This window comes from Mauremys mutica, chromosome 12, assembly GCF_020497125.1.
Source record: "Mauremys mutica isolate MM-2020 ecotype Southern chromosome 12, ASM2049712v1, whole genome shotgun sequence".
Lineage (NCBI taxonomy): Eukaryota > Metazoa > Chordata > Testudines > Geoemydidae > Mauremys > Mauremys mutica.
The window spans coordinates 34,981,947-34,997,584 of record NC_059083.1 but is presented as its reverse complement, the minus strand read 5'-3'; the positions used below and the strand labels follow the sequence as shown (position 1 = coordinate 34,997,584).

The 15,638-nt window shown below is 54.3% G+C and overlaps 1 protein-coding gene and 1 long non-coding RNA gene across 5 annotated transcripts; both read left to right on the top strand.

The window, feature by feature from the left end:
* The first annotated feature begins 3,499 nt into the window (after window positions 1–3,499).
* Window positions 3,500–8,164, top strand: LOC123345283. Its single transcript, XR_006572761.1, has 3 exons — window positions 3,500–6,012; window positions 7,511–7,598; window positions 8,119–8,164. It is a non-coding gene; the product is annotated as an uncharacterized LOC123345283 (long non-coding RNA).
* Window positions 8,165–8,191: 27 nt separating this feature from the next.
* LOC123345245 (zinc finger protein 260-like) lies at window positions 8,192–14,515 on the top strand. 4 transcript variants are annotated; one of them, XM_044981984.1, is made up of 3 exons: window positions 8,192–8,245; window positions 9,117–9,230; window positions 9,443–14,515. In XM_044981984.1, exons 1-3 carry the CDS (start codon window positions 8,212–8,214, stop codon window positions 11,482–11,484), a joined length of 2,190 nt encoding a protein of 729 aa, XP_044837919.1. In that variant the 5' UTR covers window positions 8,192–8,211; the 3' UTR covers window positions 11,485–14,515. The 4 variants fall into 4 exon arrangements, with proteins under 4 accessions (XP_044837919.1, XP_044837918.1, XP_044837917.1 ...); XM_044981983.1 differs by having other exon boundaries at window positions 9,440–14,515; XM_044981982.1 differs by having other exon boundaries at window positions 8,196–8,245; window positions 9,114–9,230.
* Window positions 14,516–15,638: the final 1,123 nt, after the last annotated feature.

Here is a 15,638-nt window from a genome sequence, read left to right as displayed (position 1 = left end):
ACTTTGCTGTTAATTACTGTTTCCTTCATGTTTTTTTACAGAAGACTGTGTTTGAAGGGAGGGGTGGGGAAGGGGGTTGGTAATTGCATAGGACAGTCACCTTTACCAGGGTACAGACATGGGGGCAGGATCAACAGCAGGTCACACACACAGTGCAGTCAGTAGGCACCCTGGTCGGTATGGGAGGTGGTTTCCAGGTTCTGTGTGGGTGTGGGGGTACGTGACTTTGTAGCTGGGGAGGGCGGTTACAGATCTTATGCAGCGGTCCTTGTCCTGGACCACAGAGCCACGCAGCAGAGGAATCTGTGTCCGTCCTCCTCCGCCACAAGGTCACATAGCCCTCACACACAGAGTCCCAAAAAGGAGGGATGGCAGGCTCCGTTGAAACAACCAGTCCGGCACTGCAGACCGCTCTGGGAGCAGGAGCCTGTCATTCCTCGAGTTTAGAGGCAGTCTTTACATCACCGCACACCCTACCCAGCACTGTCTGCGTCCCAGTTTCAACCCTTTTAACGCAAAGTCATTAATAAAGAAACCTTTGTTAAGTAACAATGGAACATGTATTTTATTTTTACACGTGTGTTGGAAGTGGGGGAAACGGGGTGAACAGGGTATGTAACTGCAGAGATAGTCAACAGTAACTGGGTAAAGAAATAGGGGCAGGTTCAGCTTCTCTGTAAAGAAACTGAACAGTCACAGGTCACGCTGCTCGCTAAGGAACCTAGGTTTCAAAGCCTCCCAGATGCACAGCGCTTCCCGCTGAGCTCTTCTAATCGCACGGGTGTCAGGCTGAGCGTAATCAGCAGCCAGGCGATTTGCCTCAACCTCCCATCCCGCCATAAAGGTCTCCCCCTTGCTCTCACAGAGATTGTGGAGCACACAGCAAGCTGCAATAACAATGGGGATATTGGTTTCACTGAGATCCGAGCGAGTCAGTAAGCTTCTCCATCTCCTCTTGAGACGTCCGAAAGCACACTCCACCACCATTATGCACTTGCTCAGCCGGTAGTTGAAGAGTTCATTGTCAGTGTCCAAGGCGCCTGTATAGGGCTTCATGAGGCAGGGCATTAGCAGGTAGGCTGGGTCCCTGAGGATCACTATAGGCATCTGCACATCCCCAACAGTTATTTTGTGGTCCGGGAAGAAACTACCTTCCTGCAGGCGTCTAAACAGACCAGAGTTCCTGAAAACACGCGCGTCATGAACCTTGCCTGGCCACCCGACGTTGATGTTGGTAAACTGTCCCCTATGGTCCACCAGTGCTTGCAGCACCATTGAAAAGTAGCCCGATTTCTCAGCAGCTGACTGTGGAAGAGGTGGACGATAAGGTGCGAGGAGTTGACAACGGCCATAACTGCAGCGGGCTCCATGCTCGCAGTGCTGTGGCGCCCGCGCTGTCACTGACCAGAAAAGTGCACGAACAGATTGCCCGCAGGCGCTTTCAGGGAGGGAGGGCGGGAGTGATGGTTCAATGATGACAGTTACCCAAAACCACCCTCAACACATTTTTCCCCCAGCAGGCATTGGGGGCTCTACCCAGCATTCCAATGGGCAGCGGGGAGTGCGGGAACTGTGGGATAGCTTCCCACAGTGCACCGCTTCCAAAGTTGACGCTGGCCCCGTTAGTGTGGACCCACAAAGTCGAATTAGTGTCCTTAGTGTGGATACACAAATTTGACTTCATAAGATCGATTCCACAAATTCGACTTAAGTTGAATCGAACTACTCCTGTAGTGTAGACGTACCCTCAGGCTCAGGTTGGCCACCCCCGGTCTAGACTAAGACGTAACGGGAAGAGCCCAGTGGCAAAGCTCTGACAGCTCTATGACCGGAGCAGGGGAGCAGAGCCGGGAGCTCCGGCCCAGGGCTGGTAGCCAGTGACTGTGGTGTGGAGACAAGAGCCCAGCTCTGCCCACCTGTGCCCGTCTGTTACCAGAGCGAATCACACACAGAGCGTCCCGGCTCCCCTCACCCCTGGATCCTCTGGGACAACCCGAGTCTCCCTAGAAACCCCCCTTCTCCCCCCGCCCCGGGACCTGCCCGGCTCCCTTCTGCCCCCACATTGATCCTGAGGCTTCTAGGCAGGGCACCTACATAGCGCTGGGAGAAGCGGCCCCGCCCAGGGGCGGTGGGGCCCCAGGAGGCAGGATCTAGGGCAGGGGCTGCATTGAGCCGAGTTGATCGCTAGGACCCAGGAGCAGCCGGGAGGCGGCTCCGGGCAGCGAGCGCTGGGCTCAGGCCCGGCCGCAGGAAGTGACTCGCAGCCGCTGCGGTGACTCTGGCTCCCAGGCTCCTGGCGAGATCCCCGAGCCCCGGGGGGCGGCTGGTGCTGGGAGCCCGGAGCCCTGGCTGCAGCCGGGAGAGGGGAATCTCCAGCAGGGCCCTTCCCGCTGCTCCCCCCCAGGAGCCTCTCCCAGGGCAGAGCCCCCGGCCCGGCCCGGGGGCCCCGCTCGGAGGGAAGGTGAGAGAGACCCGCCCCCCCCCACCCGGCACCCCCGGGCTGCAGGGGGGGTTGGCCCCGGGCTGCTCCCCGCGGAGTTGGCTGCGATTCCCGCCCGGGGCCCGGGAAAGCTGCCGCCAGCCCCGGTGGGGGCGGGACGGGGGGAGCCAGCCCGGGCCGTGCTGTTGGTGGGACAGACACACGGGGGGCGGGAGGGGGCTGAGGCGGGAACAGGTTTGCGAGGCCGGGGGCAGGAGGGGGGAGCGGGGGCAGGATGGGATGGGGGCAAGGGTGGTGGTTGCACTGAAGGGAGGTTGGGGCGATGCAGGGTGATGGGGCAGAGGGGGAATTATGGGGCTGATGGGAACGAGGCTGGACTGGAGGGTGCAGGTTCTGGGATGGAGTTTTGGTGCTTTGTGGAGGCTGCGGCAGGAGGGGAGGGTGTAGGAGGAGGTGAGGGGTGCAGGCTCTGGGAGGGAGTTTGGGGGCAGGAGAGAGTGTGTAGGAAGGGGGGGTGCAGGTTCTGTGAGGAAGTTTGGGGGCCAGAGGGGGATGTGTGGGACAGGGGTGGGGGTGCAAGCTGTGGGAGGGAGTTTGGGGGCCGGAGGGGGGGGGTGCCAGGGTTCCCTCCCCACTCTGAACTCTAGGGTACAGAGGCGGGGACCCACATGAAAGACCCACAATGCTGATTTCTACCAGCTTAGGTTCAAAACTTCCCCAAGGCACAAATTCTTCCTTGTCCTTAGACAGTATTGCTGCTCCCACCAAGTGAGTTAGACAAAGATTCAGGAAAAGAACCACTTGGAATTCCTGTTCCCCCAAATATCCCCCCAAGCTCCTTCACCCCCTTTCCTGGGGAGGCTTCAGAGTAACTAAGGTGAGCACAGACCAGACCCTTGGGTTTTAGGATACCAATCAGATTCTTAAAAACAGAACTTTTATTACAAAGAAAAAAAGGAAAAGAAACATCTCTGAAATCAGGATGGAAGGTAATTTTACAGGGTAGTAAGAGTTAAAACACAGAGGATTTCCCTCTAGGCAAAACTTAAAAGTTACAAAAAGCCGGGAATAAACCTCCCTCTCAGCATATAGAAAATTCACAAGCTAAAACAAAAGATACTTGAACGCATTTCCTTGCTATTACTTGCATCTAATATTACAGAAATAGCATCATTTCATTAGGAACAGGATTACTTGCTTAGTTTCTCCCTTTGTCTTTCCAGAGAACAGTCACAGAGCACAGAACAAAGCCTCTCCCCCGCCCCCCCCCCCCAAATTTGAAAGTATCTTCTTTCCCTATTGGTCCCTCTGGTCAGGTGCCAACCAAGTTATCTGAGCTTCTTAACCCTTTACAGGTAAAGAAGAGATTTTATGCTACCCTTCTTAGCTGTGTGTTTATGACGGGGGGGTGTGTGTGGGAAAAGGGTCGGAATGCAGGTCTGGGAGGGGGTGGGGGAGTGTGGTGCTTACCTGAGGCTCCTAGGCAGGGCAGGCCAGAGGTCTCCACGTGCAGCAACCCCCAGGCATTGCCCCTGCAGCTTCCCATTGGTCGCTTGGGGCGGGACACAGACCCACCCACCCAAGGGCTGCGAGAAGGGGCTGGCAGGGGGATGTGGGGGGGGGGCACCCGGGGGCAGAAGGCGGGGCTGAGGGAGAGACCCTGCTTCATACAGTACCGGAGCTGCCATAGAGTACCATAGAACTCGCCGCCCATGGCAGCATCACACACAGATTCCCCCTGTCCCGTCACCCCAGCTTAATGGAACTTGGGTACATGGGAGCGGGACACCCCAACATCAGCCTCCCCCCAGCCCACACAACAGAGAGGAGGACGCTTCCAGTCCGAGTGGCCGGGGGCTCCGGGGAGGAAGGAGGCGGGGGACAGGAGCAGTGGTGGCTGCACAGGGCAGTGGAGCAGTGGGGGGGAGGGGCACCCCTGCTCCTGAGAAGTCACCTGGCTCGACTGGTCGTCCAACTGCCCCTTGCAGCTCAGGTCCCTTCTCCCCACCCACCCACAAGTCCAGCCCTGGTCTCGTTCTCCTCCCTTCCCCTCCAGCAGCCTCACTCCCAGCACTCGGAGATGAGGCTCTATACCTCGAACTCCTGGGTGCTGGGGATGGGGCGACAGACCGTGGGGTCGCTGCAGGGCAGGTGCCGCAGCTGGAGCCCGGCCACAGGACCAGCGCGAGGAGAAGAGGGCCGGCAGCAGCGGGAGAAGCGTGTGCCGTGACCCCTCAACAGCCGCCTGCTGAGCAATCGCGAGTGGGGATAGTTCGTCCCCTGCCCTGACCCGGCTGGCCACTGGGAGCTGTGCCTGCGGGCAGGAGGTGGGGGCAGTGTGCAGAACCCCCTGGCCGTCCCTAGGCCTAGGAGCCGGACATGCTAGCTGCTTCCCCGGAGCCGCATGGCGCGGAGGCTGGCTGGGAGCCTGCAAGCCCCGTCACCAGTCTACGGCCGGTTAGTGGTGTTGACTGGAGACTCCAGGATCCCTTTTTGACAGACTGTTCTGGTCCAAAATCAGACACCTGGTCACTCTAATCGGCAATCCAGCCCCCTGCCAAGGACAGGTGGAGAATCCGGGGCTCTCTGCAGTGGCCCAGGCTCCCTGTGCAGGTGTTATCACGGCCCTGCTTCTGGTCTGGCCAGGGGGCAGGACCTCAGAGGAAAGAGGCGGAGCAGGGGGTGTGGCATTGGGGAGAGAAGGGATGGGGTTCCTGCAAGTGTCCAACTTTTGCTTTTAGAAAAGGTGGTCACTGAGAGATAGGGGCCGGCAGGAGATTTACCCCAAAGAGCTGAGAATTTACCAGGCAAATGTCCACCCAGAATCCCCCCCCCCACACACACACACACCCTGCTTCCAATTTCATATTTGTGTTTAAAGACAATCTCTTTATTTGGGGGTCTGGCTCCTGGGCTGACAGCACTGAACAGGGGCTGGTCTGATTTCTGCGCAGGATTCCGTGTCCAACCAGAGTCACTGTGAGCCGCAAGGAGTGGAATTGGGGTTTGGGTCGGGTTCAGTGGCAGTCGGTATGTTCAATTCTGGTTAGGGTTGGGAGTGAGCCCTGTGGCTTGCTTCAGTGGGGAACTGAATTTGGGCATGGGGCCTGCCTCAGGTGGAGGGAGGAGCTGCCCCAATGGGTGGGGGCGGGTGAGAAGAGACTTGTCTTAAGTGGAAGAAGAATTGAGCAGCCTTTTTCCTTGGCCTTGAAGAGTTAATGTTAACTTCTGGGACAGGGAGCCCCCACTTCTCTCCCCCGTCTCTCCCTGCTCCTGTGGACTGCCCCCTTCTCTTCTCCTACTGGGACAGGCCGTTCCGGTAGCGATCACATGCCTGGGGGTTGTTTTGGTGTCTTCTTTTATAATGAGGGAGATCAGAGTAGGTTTTATTTTATTTTGACAAATATTGAGCTGGAAAATTGCTGAAACTTCATTTCAACTGGCAGCCATTTTTTCCCAAGTTCAATTCAGATTCAGGTTCGCTGAGGAAGAGGAAAAATGATGTTTTAAGTCTGGTTCCAGTTCAGTTAAGCAGATCGGTTCGACCTGGTTCTGTTCTGGTGTGAGTCCAGGTGAGCAAATGAAATCTGCAGCCACTGAATTGTCCTCATAAGGGGTTGGGGGGCAGGTTATTGCTAAGGCAGAGGAGGCAGGTGTCTGTCTCTGTCTGCTCATGATTAAGGCTGCGAGTTTGTCACAGGAGATCATGGAAGCTAGAAGCTTAGGGAGGGAGATGTCGCTGCTTCTGAGAAGCTGGGTAGGAACCTGGGAGCGCTACCAACCCCACCCCCCAGCACCACCGGGAGTCCTGGGCCGCTCCCACCCAATCATCCACAGTGCCCCCTAGACCGCTGCCCCGATCACCCGCGAAGCTCCCCGGCCGCTAACTCCCAGCACCCACGGTTTTCTCCCCCCACCCCCCAGGCCATCCCCCTGACCAGCCACATTCTCACCAACACCCATGCTATCCCCCCCGAGCACTCCCAAGATTTTGTGCAGGGTATAGTACAAGTCATGGACAGATCATGAGCCGTGAAATTTTGTTTACAGCCTGTGACCTGCCCATGAGTTTTACTAAAAATATCTGTGACTCTAAGGGGGCCTTAGCCATGATATTAGGACCTGTGTTCCTTGATGCTGCCTCTTGAATTTTGATCTGCACTTTGATTTTGACTGAGCAGCTACTGCTCCCACAGCAGGGTCTTTGCCAAGGGGAGACCTTCATTAACCCCCTTTTGTGTCCAACGGGTGGAGGGGGGAGAGCACAGCTTTCTCCGGTGGGTGGAACCAGCCCCTGGGGCAGCCCCAGGCTCTGCCCACACCAGCCCCTGAGCTGGAGGCTGCAGGTGATGGAGAGACCCGGAGGAAAGGGCTGGGTCTGGGCAGGACAGTGACTCTGCACAAAGGGCCCCGTTCAGGGACCAGCTGGTGAGTTTGTACCAGAGGGGGAGGGGCTTCCCCTCTGTCGGGGGGTCCCTGAGCTGCTGCCCCCAGTGACACAGCCAGGCTCACTCTGGAGAGCCAACGCCCTGGGAACGGGACAGTCCCCAGTTCTCCCAGGCAGAGCGGGAGGGAAGGAGACAGGAAGGGGAGGGGTGAGACCGAAAGGGGCAGCAGGAGCAAGAAGTGGGGAGGGAGGTTCCCAGCTCCCAGCCCTGCCCGGATCCATTCCCTGCACCCCCTGGGCCAACTGACTCTCCTGGGAACAAGGGGAGGAGCTGACAGAGGAGAAGCCAGATCCTGCCTCTGCCTAGACCCCGCGCTGCTGGGGGGATGCGCTGCCCCCAGGGCCAGTGTTGGGGGAACCCCCCAAAGTGGCTTCTTTGATTCTGCTCTTTTCTAGCATTTGTCTTAGTGACTCTGTCCTGGGGGTTGGGGTGGGGGGTAAAATAGGGTTTCGGGGGTTCAGTGCTGGTGGGAGGGGCCGGGTCTGTGTTGTGATAAAGTGACTGAGGATTTTCCCACCGTGGCAGAGTCCAGAGCGTCTGTCTGCAGGGAGAGAGCCTGGGGGGAATTGGGGTGTGAAATGGACTCAAGCCCCTTCTGAAACCTCCCCCATCACCCCGACAGGCTGAGGGATCATGTCCACCTGTCGCTCCAGATCCTCCCGTCTTCCAGGGGACAGTGAAGGGAAATGGCTGTGATGGAGCCAGCTCAGGTAGGGGATTTTCAGGGAGCTGCAGGGGGGAGTTTTTGTAGAGGGGGAGGGGACAGGGTGTGATAAACCCGCTGGGGCATGTTCAACTTGGAGCCTAATATTCTGAACAGGCCCATTGGCGTGTGGGAGGAGGGAGGGACATTCCCCCATTTCTGAGCAAAGAAACACCCCCCTGGGCAGGGCTGGGAAAACTGAGCAGACTCCCAGTGCTGGAGCCTGACCCCACTGGCCAGAGGCTGCTGTGAAATACGCAGGGAAGCTGTTGGGATTCCTGTCCCTGTCCCCGGCTCAGAGCTCTGCTTCCCGGATCAGCCTGTGGCTGGCAGGTGTGTGGGAAATGAGAAGACCCTGCCCTGCTCCGTGTGCTGGGGAACAAGGAGCTCTCACCTCCCACCCCCTGAAGCCTCCTTGCTCTGGGCAGGGTTGGGGTGGGATTCTGCTTTTCTGGGTCTCCTCCCTCATGACTACTGGCATTGTGGCTGGGGCAGCAGGTAATGACCGGGGCCTTTTGGTGTTTCAGATGCCGGTGACCTTCGAGGAGGTGGCTGTATATTTCACCCAGGGACAGGGGGCTCTGCTGGACCCCGCTCAGAGAGCCCTCTACAGGGACGTCATGCAGGAGAACCATGAGACGGTGACCTCGCTGGGTAAGGGATTCCCGACCCCTTGGTTATTGGAAGCTGTGAGGTTTGCGTATCTGACTCTGGTCAGGATCTTATCTGGTCAGGTGAGCAAGGAGGAGGAGGAGGGTCGCATAGTTCACAGCTCCAGTGTACATAGGCCCCGACTCCATGGGTCCTCTGCACCCTATAGCAGCAAAGCTCCCCTGCCCTACCTCCTCCTCTCCCCCGAGCGTGCCGTGTCCCCGCCAAACAGCAGTTTGCACACTCGGGGAGGCAGGGAGGAAGGGATTTGGGGAAGGAGTTAGAATATGGAGCGGAGTTGGGGCGGGGACTTCGGGGAAGGGGTTGAAATGGGGGCGAGGAAGTGGTGGGTAGAGGTGGGGCAGGGCCTGGGACAGAGGCAGGGTTGAGCACCCACGGAAAAGAGGGGAAGTCGATGCCTAAGCCGGTGTGAGAGAGACTTGCATCTCCATACCCCATTCAAGGGAACAGGGGAGTCAGAAACTTAATGGACAGGCTAATTCATCCCCTTTCTCCAGCTGTCCAGGAGCCAGAAGCAGGGGATTGTCCTGCCTGTATTTTTTTTCTCCTTCACACACCATTCACCTTGCTCCATCCGTGGGGAGGGCTCTCGGTGCTGCAGGCTTGGAAATAGGCAGGAGTTTAACACCCAAACTGTGTGTGTGTCAGCAAGTCCCCCAGAGCATCTACCCTGAGACCTCCTAGTGAGGGGGTAACAACACCTCCATGGCCTCGGCTATCTGCTGCTCCCAAGGGCTCTGAGTTACTACAGTCCCATGTAGGGTCAGGTTAATCTCAGGGAATGTTCCTTGTGACAGATACTCCACCAATGCTCCATGTGTCTTGAGCTTGCCTGATTTCACCCCCTCAGCAGGATTCCCCATTCCCAAACCTGACCTGATCTCCCAGCTGGAACGAGGGGAAGAGCCGTGGGTCCTGGATCTCCAGGCCTCTGAGGAAAGTGTGAGCCCGAGAGGCACCTGCACAGGTGAGGAGTCAGGGAAACTGAGACAGAAACATCTGGTGAATGAAGGAAAAAGCTTCCCTGGGAGTGTTGGGGTGGGATGTGGAGGCAGAATCCAGTGTCTCCATCTCCCCAGCAGTGACTGTGTTGTGTTTTCCCTCTTTGCTATTCCCCTTTCTGTCATTTCTCCCCGGCACAGGCAGTGACTCCTGTCTGGCTTCTCTCTCTCCCGGCAGGTGATAGGACAGTGAGTGAGAACAAAGAGGAGAATCAGCAGCAGGAAGGTCCTGAGGAAGTGGAACCACATGAGAGGTTTTTGAGAAGAGCTGAAGGGAATATTTCCCAGTGCTTGGAGCAGGGAAATGCCTGGGGAGATCGACACAGATCAGAGCTGCAGCTGGGAAACTATCCCAGGAAGAAACTGGATGAATCCTCTGAATGTGATGGAGGATGGAAGAATCCCAAGGAAACCACCATCCAGCAGACAAGTCACAATGAAGAGAAACCCTACAAATGCCTTGATTGTGGGAAAAGATTCCATTTCAGTGGAAACCTTCTTAGACATCGAAGAACCCACACAGGAGAGAAGTCCTATAAATGCTTGGACTGTGGGAAGAGCTTCCATGAGAAGTCAAACTTTACTACACACCAGAGACTGCACACAGGAGAGAGACCCTATAAATGCCTTGTGTGTGGGAAAAGATTTAATGGGAGGTCACAGCTTATGTCACATCACAGAACCCACAAAGGAGAGAAGCCCTATAAATGTTTAGACTGTGGGAAAAGCTTCACTAGGAAGCTAGTTCTTATTGTACACCAGAGACTGCACACGGGAGAGAAACCCTATAAATGCCTTGTTTGTGGAAAACGTTTTAGGCAGTGGTCACTGCTTATGTCACATCAGAGAACAATTTCAGGAGAGAAGTCTTATAAATGCTTAGACTGTGGGAAAACCTTCATTCACAAGTCAAACCTTATTATACACCAGAGCATACACACAGGAGAGAGACCCTTTAAATGCCTTGAGTGTGGGAAAACTTTCAGTCACCGCTCAAATCTTACTAAACACCAGGAAATCCACATCAGAGAGACGCATTATAAATGCCTCGACTGTGGGAAAAGCTTCATCGACAGAATAAAATTTACTAGTCATCAGAGAATGCATACAGGAGAGAGACCCTATAAATGCTTTGACTGTGGGAAAAGCTTCATACAGAAATCAAGGCTTACTGTACACCAGAGAGTGCACACAGGAGAGAGACCCTATATATGCTGTGAGTGTGGGAAAGGTTTTATTCGGAGCTCAGAGCTTATTAGACATGAGATCACCCACACAGGAGAGAAACCCTTTAAATGCCATGAGTGTGGGAAAAGTTTTAATCATAACTCATTGCTTATTATACATCAGCGATCCCACACAGGAGAGAGACCCTATGGATGCCTTGAGTGTGGGAAAGATTTTATTGAGAACTCAGCACTTATTAGACATAGGAGAATCCATACCGGGGAAAGACCCTATAAATGCCACGAGTGTGGGAAAAGTTTCAGTGTGAAATCAACCCTTAATACACATCAGAAAACCCACACAGGAGAGAGACCCCATAAATGCTTGGACTGTGGGAAAAGCTTCATTCAGAAGTCAAAGCTTAGTGAACACCAAAGAGAACATACAGGAGAAAGACCTTATAAATGCCTTGACTGTGGGAAAACTTTCATTAAGTGCTCAGACCTTACTAAGCATCAGAGTAACCACACACCAAGCGACAAATCCTATAAATGCCTCGACTGTGGGAAAAGTTTCCCTGACAGAATAAAACTTACTAGACATCAGAGAATCCATACTGGGGAGAGGCCCCATAAATGCTTTGACTGTGGGAAAAGCTTCATACACAACTCAAGGCTTATTGTGCACCAGAGAGTGCACACGGGAGAGAAACCCTTTAAATGCCATGAGTGTGGGAAAAGTTTTAGTCAGAGTGCAACACTTATTACACATCAGCGAACCCACACAGGAGAGAGACCCTATGGATGCCTTGAGTGTGGGAAAAGTTTTATCTCAAGTTCAGCCCTTAGTATACATAGCAGAATCCACACAGGAGAGAGACCCTTTAAATGCCACGAGTGTGGGAAAACTTTCAGTTACCGCTCAAATCTTACTAAACATGGGGAAATCCACACCAGAAAGATGCATTATAAATGCCTTGACTGTGGGGAAAGCTTCAGTAAGAGCTCAGCGCTGACCAAACATGAGAGAATCCACAAGGGTGAGAAACGCTAGGAATAGCTTGACTGCAGGAAAAGATTCAATTTGACTTCACACTTCAGTGACCCATGCAACAGCGAGACCTTGAATGTGGGGGAAGGTTAATATGATGCTCCTGGAGTATCAGGCATCTGCAAATCTGCACAGGGAAGAAACCTCTGAGATGTTCTCAGTGTGGGACATGGTCCAAGAGTAGCAAACATAATGTTGGATATCAGAGACTCCTCCACACAGCAGGGAAATTCTCTCAGGGCCCTGACTGGGGCCAGTCATGGTGACAAACCCATTTCCTTGTTCCCACACACATCAGGGGTGTTTGGCTCCCAAGGATCCAGCTGCCCATGGGGGGGAGGGATAGCTCAGTGGTTTGAGCATTGGCCTGCTAAACCCAGGGTTGTGAGTTCAATCCTTGAGGAGGCCACTTAGGGATCTGGGGCAAAAATTGGCCCTGCTAGTGAAGGCAGGGGGCTGGACTCAATGACCTTTCAAGGTCCCTTCCAGTTCTAGGAGATTGGTATATCTCCAATTATTATGAGCAGCAGCTGGTCAGTGACCCTCTGGCTCTGCCTGGTCTAAGCAAACCCCAGGCAGAGGAGGAGAAGCCCCAATCAGCCCCTCCTCCCTGCTGCAGCCCTGGCTGCTGAGCTGATGGGCCACAGATGGGGGAAGGGAGAGAGAAACTCCTCCAGCTGCTCCCTCTGCCTGGCTGAAGTCCCCCCTCTCCCTTCCCCTCCCAGCCGGGATCCCCCTGCCATGGAGATGAGGAGAAGGACACTTGGGCCAGGCTCCACCTTCACTCTACACACTGGTCCCCACCCCCCATCTTCCACCAGCCCCTGGGCTGGGCTCCCCTACTCACCTGGAGCTGTTTCCTCTATGGGGAGTGTCCCTGGGGGCTGGTAACTCCTCCCCTCCCTGAATCCCCCAGGGCGCTGGGCTCTGGGGGGATCCACCATTAAGGGACCAGGGCGATGGGTTCTGGGGAGGACACTGGGGGTTGAATGGCTGGGGCTGGAGTAGCTGGGAAGCAGGGGGAGCTGGGTGCTGGGCTATCGAGTGTTTGGGGATGATGGGATCAGAGGCGAGGGAGAGTACAGGGGTAGAGAGGTGCTGCCTCATCTCTCACCTCCTGTGCCCCTTCTCCCTGCCCCCCCTGCATTCAGACAGCACCATTAGCAGAGCCTGATTCCCACAGGGCCTTTTGTTGGCAGTCTGGATTTCCCACCTCTGCTACAGCAGCATCAGCCTGTGAGAGGGAAGCAGTGTTGCCTAGTGGGTAGAGCACTGGCCTGGGACTCAGGAGACGTAAGCTCTGTTCCCAAAGCTGCCAGCAGCTTGCGGGATGACCTGAGACAAATCTGTGCCTTCCAGAGAGGGAATAAATGGGGAGTGATAATATCAGCCTCCGAGCGTCTGTCTAGGGCAGGAGAAGTGGTTGGGATTAGCTGGTGCGTCTCCTTTGTTCCTCCGCCCCTTTTTCTAGTCTAGACTGACCCTGAGCAGTTCATTCCAATCCCCCCTTAGCAAAGTGCTTGTTAGAGTCACTAAGTCCCCCCTTCGCAGTGAGATTGTCTCATTCCCAGACAGCCTCACATTGCTCCAGGTTCTGCTGAAAAGCATTTCACTTTTTGTGCTGTTTCTCCCTTATCCGCCAGCATTCAATAGAGTCTAAATGAGCTGGAGCAGGAATAGCAAAATAATGTGGTGGTTTTGCTTCTGTATTATTTGAAGATGATGAGATGAGTCCAGGGGATTCCCTCCCGCCCCCATCAATGTCACACATCTCTCACAGAGCAGCCTCTGCCCAAGCCGTGCAGAGTTTATCCTTTTCCCTTTCTACTCCTCCACCTTCACGTGTGTCATTTACCACAGTGTCCTTTGCCCACCATGCTTAGGAACCAGGCTTTGATTTCTTTGATCCTCAATCAGGCCCCTGAGGGCTGGAGAAGAAAATGTCCCATTCCTGAAGGGGGAATTGAAATTAACCCCAAAGCACAGTTTGAGCTTCAAGCCCAACCTCCAGCTATTGGTAAAGTGGCATCTGGAGTTTTTCCCGCCAAATCCAGATCATTTGTAGATAGGAAGTTTTTGGTGGTTTGGGTTTTTTTCCTCTTTCTTTTGTCACAAGGATGCTAAAGCTTTTGTCAGTAACCAGCCAAATAATGTGGCGGTGCTGAGGAAAGGAGCTTTAGCCTGTTCAGCAGGAAATGGACAAATTTGTTCCCAAGATTTTGAGTTTTAGGATTCTCTGGGATTTCACTTCATGAACAGGAAAGTGGTTTATAGCCCACCCTGGAGTGTGGGGTTTTCTCTTTTTGGTGAAGGCTGTTCTGTCACGTATTTGACATTAAATTAGTTTGATGGGATGTAGCTCAGATTTCTTGGGGACTTCAAAAGAGAAATGATAATTTGCCACAATAGTCCTCACTGATTTTCTTTTCACATCGAATTTGCTGCTTCTTTGAACAGTGAAAATGACCAGTGTCTGTCAGCAAAGCACTGAGGGCGAGTGCTGGATACGCACTCCAGGAGTCAGGGACTGCAATGGGGAAGGAAGTGACTGCCTGATCCCTGCAGGGATGTGAGATACAGTTAGGAGGGGGAGAGGGTGGGTGGGTCGGTGTCCTGGGCCTTGAAAGGGCACTGTTTGCCCTTGCGAGCCAGAGAGCTGAGTCTGAGAACTGTGAACTCACTGCACATGTCATAGAGAGAGAGGAAATGTCCTACAAGTGCTGGGTGAAGTTGTCTTTCAACTCCGAAGGGCTACAATTGAAGCCCCGAGAGGACTGATGTGGAGAGGAGTCAGTGACTCCCCATTGCTGAGAGGAGGAGGCCGGGCAAATGCCTCTCTCATGGATTGTTAGCACTTTTCTACCAGCTTTAACTTGTTCCTCTTTCCCTGGGGCACGTGTGTGGCTGGTGCAGCAATGTGCTGAGCTGGGGCTGAAATCCACCGTGCCGAGCTGGGCGTTGGATGCGGGTGGGGGTTAGAATTAACTTTTATTTCTTGGTTTGAAAAGAATAAAGTAGAATTTAGTTTCTTGAACACCCAGTGTCCCTTGTCTTGAATAATGGGGGGAGGGAGAATGGTCTTTAATGGACTCACTCAGACACTGTCTGGCTGTCACCTATTGACGCAGCTGGGGAAAAGGCTGGTATCATTCTGGGGTGTATTAACGTGAGTGTTGTAGGAGGTTGTTGTCCCGCTCTGCTCGGCCCTGGGGTTGGCTCAGCTGGAGTCCTGTGTCCAGTTCTGGGCACCACATTTTAGGAAAGATGAAGACAAATTGGATTGAGTCCTGAGGAGAGCAACGGGAAATGATCAAAGGTTTAAAAAACCCGACCTGCAGGGGATGGTTTAAAAAAAGTGGGTTGATTAGTCTTGAGAAAAGCAGGCTGGGAATGGTCTGCAGACATGTTAAGGGCTGTTATAGAGACTGGGGATAAGTTGTGCTCCATGGCCACCGAAGGGAGGACAAGAGGTAAAAGTGTTAAGCTGCAGCAAGGGAGATTTAGGTTAGAGATTAGAAAAACTTTTGAACCATGTGGATATTTAAGCTCTGGAATAGCTTCCAAGGGAGCATGTGGAATCCCCAGCACCGGAGGTGGGTTTGGTTTATTTGTTGTTGTTTTTTAAGCCCCTTGGAGGTGTTATTTCACCATCCCTGAGCTCCACACACTGCAGGTTCCGGCTGTGACATTTTCTCAGGGTGCCCTGGACTGTGAATCTCCTTGTTACTCCCCTGCCATAGCGCGAGGGGGACGTGTTCCTGCTGAACTGGGTGTCAGTTCCCTGTCACGTCCAGCCTTTAGCTCCCCACACAAACTCCCCAGGGCTCTGCCAGGCCTTACTTTGCCTTGCAGGTTAACACTAGGTGTAGCCTCTTCCTTGAGCTCCTCCGATGTGTGCACAAACCCCACACTGAGCAACAAGGGCTCAAGGCAGTGGCTCTCAAACTTTTGTACTGGTTTGAGAACTCCTGGCTTAAGGGCTCATCTTGGGTGCAGCCATCCCCACCCTGCCATACCTGCAGCAAATGCTCCATCTGCTGGAGGAATCAAAAGGCAGCAAATTAGCCCAATTGGCAAGTGGTGATGAAGGTGAGCAGACCTGCAGAGGAGAGCAAAACCCAAAGGCTCTGGTGCAGCTTCCCAAAAGCATCCTCTGT